Here is a 14039-nt window from a genome sequence, read left to right on the forward strand (position 1 = left end):
GCATAAATGCCTTCAACTAAAACAAACCCAGATTTTTAATGTATTGGATTGACTAGCTGGATTTTCCCTAAAAGACATGTAAATCAATACATATATGAAGTGTTTTAGATTTAAAAAGTTACGTTTACGAAAATAATAGTAGTTTATTTCCTTTTGCAACGTGATCCACCAGCCAACGTTAGTTGACTTATCCAGTCATATCCGTTGGCCTGAATAAAAACAAATTGTTACTTTTGTCTATTTTTGTTAAATTACTTTTTTTTTCTTTTACGTTATCCCTTTACCGATGATTAATTCTTATTGAATTCACCGATACTTATCTTTTCTGCCATGACTATTGTTAATCTTATTACTTGTTTTTAACGTGGTAATTGCAATATGGGAAGATAAAAAATGTTAAGAATAGAAAGAGATATTATTAAGAATTTGGCACTACTTGCAAACCATTATTAAAATACCGTTTTCTCCCTTCTTCAAATTAATATTTTTTTCCTTATCTTTACTCCTGCAATTAATTGACAAAATCAGAGCAATGAGCTTCGGTTTATATCCAAAAGTATAGATGGAAAAAATGTTAAGAAGAACGACACAAAAGAATGTTGGTTCTTCGAGTCTAGTGAAAAATTGCTGGAATAAAACAAAGTTTTACCGTGAATTAGATCTTATTGTTCGATAGAGCAGAGGTTTTAAATGTTTCGTGCTTTCCACAAGACTACTCTATCTCACAATGTTTTTCTTTTCTTTTTCACTTGGGTACCATAAAGTTTTTGGAAAACACTATACAGTCTACAACATCGAAATTTCCAAACTTTCATAGCTAAGAAAGGCGTCATTTGTGCAGGAGATTTATCTCAATGTGGCTGGACCTTTTGAACGAAAAAAATACTAAACGCAAGGAATGAAAACTTTTGACGTTAAATTACTGGCTTTCTTCATAAATAATTTTTTTTATAAATTGATAATATTATCTGTCTTACTTGACAATTCTATAATAGCTAGCATCTTCATAATTCTGATATTGATTCATCTCAAGTACCACTCGATTGAGTTCTCGATTTTAGTTGGTCTTGGTCCTCTACCATGATATATATTATCTATATATCCCTACGTAGATCGAGACTTACCTAGTTTTCATTGACGAAAAGGTAAAAGTGATTGAATATCAAGACCAACTAATACTGTACAGGAGAAAAAATGATGAATTCACCACTGGCGTCTATTTTCCTTCTTCTCAAAAAACAAAATATTATAATTTGGAGGTTTTTGTTTCCTCCATGCTAAATTGTATATTTTTCATAATTACATTGTTTTGCTTTAATAAGCGTCTATCCCAAAAAGTTATGTTTTATAATAATCCCTCTATGACAAGTGGAAAGCATATAAAATTTTGCCGCGTAATGAAATGTCACTGATCTCCGGCTATAAGTAATGGAGTATAGACCATCTCTTTAGATAAGCAAGTAAAACTTTTTCAAGTATCACTCTCTCTAGATCGTTTGTTATCAAAAGCGCCTCCCAAGGTCCGCCTACAAACTAAATATTCATTAGTGTTTGTTCTATAGATTCGATTGACCATAATTATGATCTATGTTTCTGTTTCACCTTTGTCTAAATTAAAACGTTGTTAGTTAGTTTTCGTTCCTTCGGTTGTGATAGTGTTAACTCCGTAGTTACAAAGTCATTCCTTCTCTTTATTTTCTCACTTGTTCAAAAATAGGAACAAAATCAACTAATCTATTTCGATTCTTATCGCATTAACACATGCTTATAGTATTAGTTCTCCAAAACGTTTTCTTGTATTTTCTTATCTAAAGTCTTTATTTTTTTGGTCTTAGAAACGAAAGGAAATGTTGACGGAGACGTATGAAGATGCCCTTAAAAAACTAGGAGGGCTTCTCAGGTACACACTCTCTCTCTCTCTCTCTCTCTCTCTCTCTTTCTCTCCCAAAGCAGATCTAGAATTTTGGATTTTACAGTTTGTGGAATGATCATTTTGGCTCCCATATATACCTTGATTATTAATTATTTTGTATAGATAACCTACAGTTTGTCTTCTATATTTTGTTTGATATTAAAACGTTAACTGCAGTAAGAAATCGGATCTCGGGAAAGTGGCGGCCTCAAAGATCAAGAAGTTAACGGTTGAGCTAGAGGAACTTGATTCCAACAAATCATCAGATGCAGTAGAGCGAATCAAATCCGGATTTATCCATTTCAAGACTCACAAGTATCTGTACGTTTACTTCCTAGTTCCGTATCCGTCTATTTCATTGTACTTTTAATATTGATAAAACTTCACTTTTCCCCAACATTTAATAATAGTGCTTATAAAGTTAAATACTTATGTTAATCTAGTTACATTCTCAAAAGGGCATTAGACAAAAAGGTTTATTTTAAGTTTTCTGGATGTTTATAAACGTGTGTCTTGGTTAAATAAAAGCTCGAGTCTTCAACTTGATGATTAAATGTATAATTTTATGTATTGGTTTCATCAATTTTCAGGAAGAAGCCATCTCTGTACAATGCACTTGCCAAAGGCCAGAGCCCCAAGGTTTAGATTTTGCCAATCTATTTTATTATTTTTCTCCTTTAGCGTGGTTTCCGTTTCTAGCTTCATTTCACTCTTAAGTGGCCAAAAAGGGTATGAAACAGAAGATAAGGTTTAATCCAATAATGACTAGTGGTGATGATACTATAGAACACACGCAAATAAAAAACTAAAAACCCTAAAACTATTAAGACAACTTGAAAGAGATCATTTTAACAATGTGAATTTTTTTTTTTTTTTGCAGTTTCTGGTGTTTGCTTGTTCGATCGGATTCACGAGTTAGCCCTACTCAGATCTTGAATTTCAAACCTGGGGAAGCATTTGTCGTTAGAAACATTGCAAACATGGTGCCACCTTTTGACAAGGTTCGTCCTAACTAAAAAAAATTATGTACATGTCCCTCTAGTTACATAACATCACAAGTTGTTAGTGACTAAATAACTAAACTAATAACACTAAGCTTTGGAAACTTGCAGACGCAACACTCTGGTGTTGGTGCAGCCCTTGAATTTCCAGTTACAGCCCTCAACGTACGTAGTTAATTAATTAATCGTTACTTAGAGGGATATCATGTCCATTGAAGATGATGTTGTTAATTAATCGTTACTCTGGTGATTGGTCACAGCCGTTGTGGTGGAATAAAGGGACTCATGTCCATTGAAGATGATGCTGCTCCTTCTAAGAAGTAACTAATCTCAAAACGCTAATATAATCAATATCATGATCAAGCATGAGACAGTTTCTTGGTGATTGGTTCACTAATTTTATTGAAATTCTTTATAATGGCAGCGTCTTCATAGATAACTGGGTCCAGATCGGCACACCGGCAAAGAACATGGTCAAGCAGGACATCTGAGCTTCAACGATCAGTGTAGCTACTGTGAGAAGGTAGTTAATAAGAAAAAGACACAATCTTTGCTCCGTTTCTCTGTCTTAATTTGAAGGTAAAAGCTGAGATTGTCTTTGGATTTCCAGGAAGCCGTGAACGTGTCCTTAGGGAATCTGTTGTCTTACCCATTTGTGAAAGAGCGAGTGGTGAAGAACAAGCTCGCCTTAAGAGGAGCTCACTACGATTTCGTGAAAGGAACGTTTGATCTCTGGGAACTCGACTTCAAGACCACCCCTGCTTTTTCCTTTTCTTAAAACATTCCTACTCATGTTTTCTCTATGTTTACTACTTTTGTGTCTTCTCTAGTCTCGTTTGATCTCTGTAATGAAAAAGCTATAAATAGCATTTTAGTTTCCATATTCATATGAGTTTATAACTCAAAACCCTCTACAACGACTTTTGACGCTTGTTTAATTAGCTTAACATATAAATAAGGCTACACTTAAGCAACTCAAGGGATAGGATATACAACGACCTTCCCTGTGGCATGGTTCGTTTCTAGGTATGAGAAAGCATCAGCCACACGTGAGAATGGAAAAGGTCCTTTGGGATCAACCACAGGCTTCACCTTCCCACTCTCAATGTATGGATTCAGTTTCTTCAGAACATCGCCGTTAGATGTCACAACGAATCTGAAACCAGGAGGCGTGACGGCTCCGGTCAAGGCCACAACTTTCCCTCCTTCCTTTATCACCTTCACCGCCTTATCACACATCCCTTTTTGACAAAACAAAACAAAAAAAACAGTGTTCTTGATTACTTGTACAAGAAACTACATTCATGTGTTATTTTGTTTTCGTGTTTGCTTACCAATGGCGTCAAAGACGACATCGAATCTCTCAGTCAAGTCTTCAATGTTCTCCTTGGTGTAATCAATAGCTAAATCAGCACCTAAGCTTCTCACCAGCTCTAGCTTCCCGGTGCTCGCTGTTGCAGCCACCTTCGAAGCTCCGTAGACGTGCTTCGCAAGCTGTGTTCCATATACGAAACGTGAGGGAATCAATCAAGAACCATTGAGAAACGAGAATTGGTTTTTTTTTTTTTAACCTGAATCGCAAGGCTTCCTACTCCTCCGGCGCCGTTGAGAACGAGAATTGATTTCCCGGCGGAGAACTCCGTCCTAACGAGACCTTCGTCGGCGGTTTCAATAGCAAGCGGAAGCCCCGCGGCTTGAGCGAAATCGATGTTTTTAGGCTTTAAGGCTAAAAGCTTCTCTTCCACGGCCGTGTACTCCGCCAGAGAGCCGGATTGCTTCGGTCCTTCCAACGCTTTCTCGCTCACGTTTGCGTATACTTCGTCTCCTTGTTTGAAGTCTTTCACCGCGCTTCCCACCTTCACCACTACTCCTGCGACGTCGTATCCAGGAACCGTCTGCTCCAGTCCAACAACGAAAATTCAAAATAAGAATCTGAAATCTTCTTCTATGCCCGCGAGCAGGGCCGGCCCATGAAGCAAATGTCAAAAAGCCCATCCAAGTTAAATTAATTTTCAGTTTTTATTGGAGAGATATTTCTTAAATTTACCGGGAGAGGCGAATCGGTGGCTTTGAACTTTCCTTGCCGTCTCTTTGCGTCGACGGGATTAAGAGCCGCCGCAACAACTTTGATCAATACCTGATCATCGTTAACCACCGGAACAGCAATGTTGCTCTCTACCTTCAGAACATCCACTCCGCCGTATTCACTGTACACCCAAGCCTTCATCTCGCTTGGAATTGAAGTATCCGCCGCGACGTTAACTGCCGCTGAAGCGCTCTGATTGCTCGCGGATATCCTCAGTAATGACTTCCCGATGGTTTGCACGCCGGATTTGAATCCTACTCTGTTTAATCGGAAAACTGACGGTTTTGCGAGAGAACAATGACGGAGAGGAGGTGTCTCGCGGCGAAGCGCGGGAGTTGTGGCGGTGGTTGTTGCAAGCGCAGTGTTCATTTTTCAGTCTACCGCTAATTTCACGAAACGGCTTATCTCTTTCGCTTCCTCTGCTTTTTATTCGAATTCAATCAACTACCATGTCTCGTGGCGTTCTCTGATTGGTCACTGTTTTCTGTGGTTGTCGTTTTAATCTTTTAATAAGAAAAGTTGTGGCGTTTCTGTATCCGGATATTCGAGAACCATAACGAATTCAAACGGCGGGTAGTCTGTCTTCTCATTACGAGACCGTTGCTGTTTTCAATATTATAAGCAAAAAGAACGTGTCGTTTTTGTTTCATCAATATATAAATTGGGCTGTAAATATTAGTTGGGCTCAATGTTTTGAAAACAAGACCGACCGGTCAGACCTTGACTCGACCTTTTAACCAGTTCCGAAATTGTAGTAAAAACCGAAATTGAGTTAAACCGGTAAACTCAGTCAAAAACCGACGAAATTCGCTAAAAACGGTGACCCGATTCGATATTAAAATCCTGTTTTCTCAAATTTAAGTTAAAAATATAAAAAAAACTGCAAATTTAAAAAATATTTCATTAAAAAAATTCATATTGTTTTTCAAATATCTAAATAAATTATTTTTCATTATATTTAATATTATTTTTCAAGTTTTAAATTTTCTTTTTATATCATTTTTAGATTCTATCAATGATATACATTTTATAAAAATAGTTTATATAATTATACATATATAGTTATTTAATCTAAAATTAAAATTTAATAACTTGGTTGAACCGGTCCGACCATTAACCTAACTACAATGCCGAATCAATGTTTGATCCGGTTTTCAAAACGTTGGTTGGGCTTGACAGGCCGATCAATTGAAACGGACATAAAAATCGAGTACGAACGTTCACCTAGGCACGATGATGATCGATCATACAACCGCGCACAAAGAAGCACGATGTGTACACGTGGATGACCGAGCTTAAAAACCGACCGTCCGTTTCCTCACACGCCCTGAATTCATTTTCATCGAATGTGACGTGAATCAGATCTATCTCTATCCTGTCGTCTCAACCTTCGAACAATCCAAAGGTAAGTGCCAGGAACTACATGCATTGCTCCTAGTTATTGCTATATTCTGAAGTGATCTCATGTTCCTTCATTGATCAGTTTATTTTCATAACTTTTGTGTCTTGTTGCTCAATTTATTATCTAAACTGGATCATTTGGATTGGTAAGAACTTGTGTTTTTTGTTTCATTACAGGCTCTTCTTATTGAAAAATGGCAGACACGAAACCCGGGTTGAGAAAGCCAGCTTTCACTAAGGTTGATCAGCTGCGTCCTGGGACTAGCGGACACAATGTCACCGTTAAGATCGTTAGCACCAAGATGGTGTTACAGAAAGGTCCCGGAGGTGGTCCTCAGGCTCGCCAGATGCGCATTTCTGAATGCGTTGTCGGAGACGAGACTGGGATTGTTGTCTTCACCGCAAGAAATGACCAAGGTACTTATCTTAGAGACTGACATTTGTATATGTGCTATTAGTGCTAGGAATGTATGTGATCCCCGGGCTAGTGAATAATTGAACTGTTACATGTTATCTTGATTTTGGTTATGTAAACTTGTTTTTCTGTGTAGTGGACTTAATGAAAGAAGGAACCACTGTAACTCTACGCAATGCAAAAATCGACATGTATAAAGGATCAATGAGGCTAGCTGTAGACAAGTGGGGTCGCGTTGAAGTCACAGAGCCTGCCAGCTTCAAAGTTAAAGAAGACACCAACATGTCCCTTATCGAGTATGAGCTTGTCAATGCTGTCGAATGAGTGACAAAAATACTCGAAATACTTCTGTTTTCCCGGCTAGAGAAACTGATGATCAGTGTTAATAAAGGAAGTAAATCGTAGCTGTTGATGTTGGCGTTACAGTTAACCTAATAACTCTATCTTGCACAAAGCTATGAAAGACTGATAATGCCTCTATAAAAGTGAATGCAGGGCTTTGTGGGTTAAGTTGCTTTGATTTGGGATTTTGTTACAGCCTTTGTTTTGCAATGTCAACATAATTGTTAAGACTTATGTGCAATATTATTGTTATTCTAGACAGGGAGAGAATGTTCTACAGAGACCACACCGCAGACCACAAGAAAAGATAAAAACATATGTTCTTAGTCAGCGTAGGAACAGGGGTGATCTTGAGCATAGCAAAATGAAACATTAACCTACAATCTTCAAAAAAAAATTAAAAATTTTCACTAAAAACAATCTCCAAAATTGTAAAAAAAATTTTGTTAAAACCTTACAAAAAATATTTATGGCCCTAGCATTTCTGGACGCCGCTGTGTAGGAGCAGACGTTTGGTACACTTCAAAACCTAATAGAAGTCGAGGCAATAAGTTCTCAAGCAGTCAAGCATATACTGTTCGAAGCAAATTGAGCTAAAACCGGTACAAAATGAAATTAACTTGGTTTTTATATGGATTCTTAATTTATTTTATTTTTTTAAAACAAATCGGACTAAACCGAGTTTACGAATGCCAAAATGAACCGAATGATGATATTTCTAAAACTAATATTTGTTGCCGAACATAAAAAAAAAGTCTGTTCAGGGTTGGTCAAAGTTTGAACTACCAGCCACTAACTTTCATGTAAACTACTAATTAAAAAGGTTAGTCAGCCAATCTTTATTTTTCATAACCTGATTGACAGATAGATATAGTTAACCAGTTCACCAAATCTCATCATTATTGTTTACGAGTTGTTCTTGAAACGGATATACTACCAATTGTGCAATTTGTTGAAGAATAAACAGAGTCAACTCATAAAGTAAAGTCAATTGGTAATTAGTCAATAAATGGATCAGAGAAAAGTGTATAAAACCAAGAAGATCCTGCCGATGATTAACTATACTAACTACACAAATCAAATACAATAATACTAGTAATAAAAAAACGATACAATACACAGACCTACCACACCAATTCGACCGTTGCTCACAACGTCCAACAAAAAAAATATATTTTCTTTTATTATTTATTCAAAAACTTGCTTTTATTATCTTCCCCTTCCTCCTTCAAAGTACACTTACCGTTGGCTCTCTGCAAACCAAACCCCATTTCTTGAAATTTTCATCATCTCAATCTCGACAACAATGGCGGCTTTAGCACCTGGAATCCTTCAGAAGCTAATCGACGGTATGAAAACCGGAGTTAAACCGACCAGAGAACACAGAAGCTCTCTACTACAAGTCACAGACATTGTCCCCATCGATCTCGACGAGAAGAATCTCTTACCCAAACAAGGCTTTTTCATAAAAGTCACCGACTCTTCTCACTCCATCTACGTCAGCCTTCCTTCTGACCAAAACGACGTCGTTCTCAGCAACAAGATGCAGCTCGGCCAGTTCATCTACGTCGATAGGCTCGATCCGGGGACCCCTGTTCCGATCGTTCAAGGCGCTAGGCCCATCCCTGGAAGGCATCCTCTGCTCGGGACTCCCGAGCCGTTGATGAGCTGCGCAAGAGGAGGAGGGAAGACTAAGAATGAACGTGGGAGAGGCTCTTGGGATCTGAACGGAGACGTTTTGGTGTTAAAGCCTGCGTCTTTGGATTTTGATCAGTGCACTCCGGCGAAGCAGAGGGTGGTGACGAGAGGGAGGTCACCAGGTGGTGTTAGGTGTTCTTATGGAGGAGGAATTTTGAGAGGAGAGAGTCCTGGTTCGGTGATGAGGAAGAGCTGTGTTGTTGTTCCATCGAGTTCTTCGAAGTTTCCGAGAAGTATAAGTGTTTGCGATAGAGAGACGGCGAAGAGCTTTGTTTCTTCTGCTCTTTTTAGTCCTTTTAAACCCTCTGTATGTGGTGCATTTTGTTCTTGAGTTTCTCTCTCCTTGGCTTGTGCTTAAAAGAGAGAGTTTTAAAAATGGAGTTTTTCTTTTTTTGGCAGGCAAAGACAAGCAACTCACCTCCTCCGAGTGTACGCACTAGACGAGCTACCGCAGCTGCTGCTTTGGTGGAAGATGAAAGAGATGCTCCAAAGTCTACTTCGAAATTGGCTTTTCCAAAGTATAGTAAGATGGAAAAACAAGAGAAGATTTCGACTCTAACTGGAAGACTCAGCACATTGAGCAAGGTGATTCATTTCCCTTTTGCACTAATGTTGATTCATTGTTTGCAGTCAAAGAGTGACAAACTCTTATGTGGTCGTATTTTACCTGTATTTAATAATGTTTTTGGTGATACTATGTGCACAGGAAGCTATGCAGCAGCGAGAGACGGCTCAGAAGATAGCTCTTCAGGCATTAAGAGAAGCTACAGTCACTGAAACAGTTGTTCGTCATCTTAAGTACACAACTGAATCTCTCTTCTGTTATTTTCGTTGTATGATTTTGAGTTTGAAAATGTGATTAAGTTCTTGGGAAAAACACAGGACATTAGCCAACCTGAGCAAATCAGCAAAAGCTGATTGTCCAGCTGGGTGCTTTGAGAAGTTCTTGGAGTTTCACAAGCAGATATCTGAAACCATGACCGAAATAGCGTCCATTGAAGCAGCTAACGAGAATAAATCTGAGGATGGGTCGTCTTCCATACTTAACGAAATCCAGCATAACTCTATTGATCACGAGAAAACAGCATCAAAGAAAAGAACTACTGCCCTGAAGCAGCAGCAGCAAAACCATAAGAAATTGAGATCAAACAATGAGAACAAGAACCCATCAGCATCTCCTCCTCTTTCCGGGTTAGGAAACACAGTTAGGTTGGCTAAAGAGATAGAGAACGAAGCTGCAAACTGGTTCATGGAGTTTATAGAGAAGGCTCTAGAGAAAGGGATGAAGAAGAGTAAAGGAACAGGTGATGCAGATGTTAAGAAGGTTCCACAGTCTTTAATTCTCCGAGTTGTAAACTGGGTGGAAGCAGAACAGTCTGCTGATAACACAAGACGACCAGTACATCCAAAAGCATCACAAATCACTAGAAAGCTCAGAATCAAAATGAAGAATCCTTGAATCATACAAGTGCAGACACTGATATCTTTTTTTTCATATTGTTTCCACTTGTTATAGAGAAATTTGTTCATGGATTCTATTATTGTTAGTCAAGGTTATAAAAAGTAGTTTATTCTCAAATGTCACAGATAAATGATGGATGTTATATCAGTCACAGGAAGAAGAAAAAAGATGAATATATCAAGAAATGTTTTACAAATCACACATTTTTATGTAGCTTCATGTGTAAATGAGCTGAAGATAAATTTATCATCATCATAAGTGTTAAATCCTTTATTAACCAACCTCGGAAAATAAGAATAAGTCCAGCTTATTAAGGGAGAGATACCTGGTTTGGTTTGGTTTAGAGCCAAGCCGGGTTCTTGATGGCAGTGACAACAGCCTTGACTTGCAAGTAATTGTTGAGACTGTAGATACCTTTCTCTCTTCCAATGCCACTCATCTTGTACCCTCCGAATGGAATTGTGGCATCAAACACATCGAAACAGTTTATCCAAACGCTTCCAACCCTGAGCGCTCTCATCAGCCGATTCGCCGTGTCCAGATTATGAGTGAACACTCCAGCAGCTAAACCATACCTAGAGTTGTTAGCCCTGGCAATAACCTCATCCAGATTCCTATGAAACATCAATAGCCATTATTATGGTTTTATCAGAATATGTCAACACATAGATGAGATGTTTGGTTTAGTATTATTAGATCTGTACTTGAATTTAAGTATGGTTTGAACCGGTCCGAAGATCTCGTCTGTTGCTATGAGCATGTCGTCCTGCCAAGTATATTAATGAACTTTTGTAAGAATTTGACGGTAATTGAGTTGTTTAAGGGAAATGTTCTGTTTACTTACTTTGACGTCTGAGAAGACAGTGGGCTGAATGTAGTAACCCTTGGAACCAAACCGGTCACCACCTGCTTGTAAGGTAGCTCCACTCTCAACTCCATGTTTAATGTACTTGAGGATTTTCTTGAACTGCTCCGAGTCCACCTGTTTGGCCCCCAAACAAGTTAAGAATTTCGTAAAGCTGTTTTGTCTTTCACTGAGAGAGTATGGTCACGGTTACATCATGTAATGATTCTTCTACCTGGGGACCTTGCTCAATGCCAGACTTGAAGGGATCTCCAACAGCGCGTTTGATTGCGCGAGCTTTAGCTTTCTCAACAAACTCATCATACACACGTTCATGTACAAACGTACGCGAGCCAGCACAGCAGCATTGTCCCTGCGAGTTAGCCAAAAGAGTTTATCAGGAAGGCATTGATTCAAAAAAAAAAAAAAAGAACAAGTACAGATGTTTTTATGAGTGAAGATACCTGGTTAAAGAACAAAGCGAAATGAGCGAGCTCAACGGCCTGATCCACATCAGCATCTTCACATACAATGAACGGGGACTTGCCTCCAAGCTCAAGAGTCACTGCCTTAAGGTTGCTTTTTGAAGCCAGCTCAAGAATAATCTTTCCCACATCAGTAGAACCGGTGAAAGCAACCTGTAGAGGGCAGAGGATTTATCTAAAATTCTACAGAAGTCAGATCTTTTAAACTATTGAATGTTTTTGATCGCATGGTCACACAAAGATGTTTTCGAGGTTAGTCTTTTAAACCTTATCAATGTCCATGTGACTAGCTATGGCTGCACCAGCTGTAGGACCAAATCCAGACACTATATTCACAACTCCTTCCGGAAGTCCAGCCTGTCAAAGCAGGTAATAGATATTATTAAATGATTTGTAAATGATAATATTTGTACAAAGATTTCAATAAAAGTAAAAAACAAAGAGTACATAGTTACCTCGTGAAGTAGTCTTCCAACAAGAAGAGCGGAGAGAGGAGTTTGCTCAGCCGTCTTGAGGACAACGGTGTTACCGCAAGCCAAAGCTGGTCCAAGTTTCCAAGAAAGCATGAGAAGAGGGAAGTTCCATGGGATGATCTGTCCAGCGACTCCAATAGGCTCATGGAGTGTCTGCACATGGTGTGAACCATCTCCAGGAACCGTCATTCCATGGATCTTGTCTGCCCAACCTGACAAACTCACCAACCCACACAACTCAATAAGATACAAATCATCCCACAATATACATTAGTGATTTTGTCATTGGTTTTCACTCACCAGCATAGTAACGGAACACCCTAGCGAGCATAGGAACTTCAATCTTGGAAGACTGTTCAAAAGGCTTCCCATTGTCCCAAGTCTCAATAGCAGCAATCTCGTCGTTGTGTTTGTCGACCAAGTCAGCGAAGCGAAGTAGTATCTTTGATCTCTCCTGAAGAAAATTATTAATCAAACTAGATAAGTCATTAAACTATATGTTTTGTGATATCTTATAAACACCAAAAGGGAACTCTCTTTTTGTGTTTTACATAAGCTGTCATTCTAGGCCATGGTCCTTCATCAAAGGCCTTGCGTGCAGCCGAAACCGCACGGTTCACGTCTTCCACATCACCTTCAGCCACCTGAGCGATCACTTCTCCAGTTCTTGGATCCAAAGTTGGGAATGTCTTTCCTGCAAACGATCATCATCATTCAATTTAAATGTAACAATCAGGACTCTATATATTTACGCGTTTAAAATGTATTTAAATTTTTTGGACTTGTAACTCAAAACCAATTAGGGTGACCGGACTCAAAATATGTGACCTGAGGCTGCATCAACGAACTTTCCGCCGATTAAGAGCTGTGTGTGCTCTACTTTCACAGGCGGAGTGATCGTGTCTTCGGCTGCAGCGACGTTGCTGTATCCGTAAACTCCTCTGTTCGTGTTGTGGTGTTTGCCTGAAGGATACAAAAAACGAGAGTTGAGATTCATATCAGATCAAGGGTAAAATGGAGAATCAATTAAGCACTATTTCAAAACGAAACATATTGATTTAAGAGTCTCTCGATCGCCGTAGAGACGTTAAGATGTCACATATGAACAGAGCCCGATCGGACTCTGAGAAGCGATCACATACAAAAATGGATCGCATCAGATACATGTATATTTATATACCTCTAAGAGCGAACAGCGAGGGCAAGGACATGAAGGAGCGAGAGAGCATTGAAGATACTCTTCTTGACGCCATTTTTTTGTTTGTTTGCTTCTTCGTCTCTGCAGTGTCTCTCTGAACGATCTGGTAGGCTGAGTATGTTTTCGTTATTTAACAAACATGGAAAGAACCAATTTTCGTAACTAATATTATCGACTTCCACATGTCGACACAAGAAAACGAAACAAGTGTAAAATCTGAACAGAATATTGTTTCCAACACTAATCTTTATATATAAAGCAGACATTTTCCCTTCTTCTGACAATGGCAGGGGGGTTTGCTGCCACGTGTCCTCTTTTATTTTTTCATCAAAATTTATATGTTTGTTATCTTAAAAAATTACCGATAGAACTTGAATAATGCAAAAACTCAGAAAATTAGAATGAATAAGCAAATAACAAAAGAAAACGAAATTTTCGAGTCTGATAGAATTTCTAAGAATTTTAGTTATCTAATCGTTCTCGCATAAAGAATCTTTATATGAAATTTGATAATTATTTTATTGGTCAGTAAAATTCAAGATGAATAAAGAAATAAGTAAAATAATATAAATAATTTTAAATATTTAATTTATGAACAACTAAAAATAATATTAACTTTCACTATTTATTATTTTTTACTATTTTCTATTTTTTAATTTACAAATTAAATATTTATTTCACTATTAAAAATCATAAAATAACTAAACTAAGAAGAAGAAACT

At 38.2% G+C, this 14039-nt stretch overlaps 4 protein-coding genes and 1 pseudogene across 4 annotated transcripts; 3 read left to right on the forward strand and 2 right to left on the reverse strand.

Annotated features, from left to right (window-relative positions):
- Nucleotides 1-1839: 1839 nt before the first annotated feature.
- Nucleotides 1840-3707, forward strand: LOC106295915 (annotated as a pseudogene).
- A 52-nt stretch (nt 3708-3759) lies between these two features.
- Nucleotides 3760-5404, reverse strand: LOC106295912 (quinone oxidoreductase-like protein At1g23740, chloroplastic). Its single transcript, XM_013731924.1, has 4 exons — nt 4961-5404; nt 4485-4808; nt 4248-4407; nt 3760-4154 (listed from the first exon to the last, which is right to left on the reverse strand). Exons 1-4 carry the CDS (start codon nt 5366-5368, stop codon nt 3889-3891), a joined length of 1158 nt encoding a protein of 385 aa, XP_013587378.1. The 5' UTR covers nt 5369-5404; the 3' UTR covers nt 3760-3888.
- An 899-nt stretch (nt 5405-6303) lies between these two features.
- Nucleotides 6304-7341, forward strand: LOC106295914 (uncharacterized protein At4g28440). The gene is made up of 3 exons (XM_013731925.1): nt 6304-6404; nt 6578-6817; nt 6952-7341. The coding sequence occupies exons 2-3, from the start codon at nt 6595-6597 to the stop codon at nt 7137-7139; spliced, it is 411 nt and encodes a 136-aa protein (XP_013587379.1). The 5' UTR covers nt 6304-6404; nt 6578-6594; the 3' UTR covers nt 7140-7341.
- Nucleotides 7342-8378: 1037 nt separating this feature from the next.
- Nucleotides 8379-10372, forward strand: LOC106343116. Its single transcript, XM_013782249.1, has 4 exons — nt 8379-9162; nt 9255-9440; nt 9562-9653; nt 9738-10372. The coding sequence occupies exons 1-4, from the start codon at nt 8464-8466 to the stop codon at nt 10312-10314; spliced, it is 1554 nt and encodes a 517-aa protein (XP_013637703.1). The 5' UTR covers nt 8379-8463; the 3' UTR covers nt 10315-10372.
- Nucleotides 10373-10471: 99 nt separating this feature from the next.
- On the reverse strand, nt 10472-13548 carry LOC106343115 (aldehyde dehydrogenase family 2 member B7, mitochondrial). The gene is made up of 11 exons (XM_013782248.1): nt 13300-13548; nt 12948-13082; nt 12671-12813; nt 12420-12573; nt 12102-12331; nt 11914-12003; nt 11626-11799; nt 11397-11534; nt 11162-11299; nt 11022-11083; nt 10472-10931 (listed from the first exon to the last, which is right to left on the reverse strand). The coding sequence occupies exons 1-11, from the start codon at nt 13370-13372 to the stop codon at nt 10658-10660; spliced, it is 1611 nt and encodes a 536-aa protein (XP_013637702.1). The 5' UTR covers nt 13373-13548; the 3' UTR covers nt 10472-10657.
- Nucleotides 13549-14039: the final 491 nt, after the last annotated feature.

Source organism: Brassica oleracea, chromosome C5 (genome assembly GCF_000695525.1).
Source record: "Brassica oleracea var. oleracea cultivar TO1000 chromosome C5, BOL, whole genome shotgun sequence".
In the NCBI taxonomy this organism is placed as follows: domain Eukaryota; kingdom Viridiplantae; phylum Streptophyta; class Magnoliopsida; order Brassicales; family Brassicaceae; genus Brassica; species Brassica oleracea.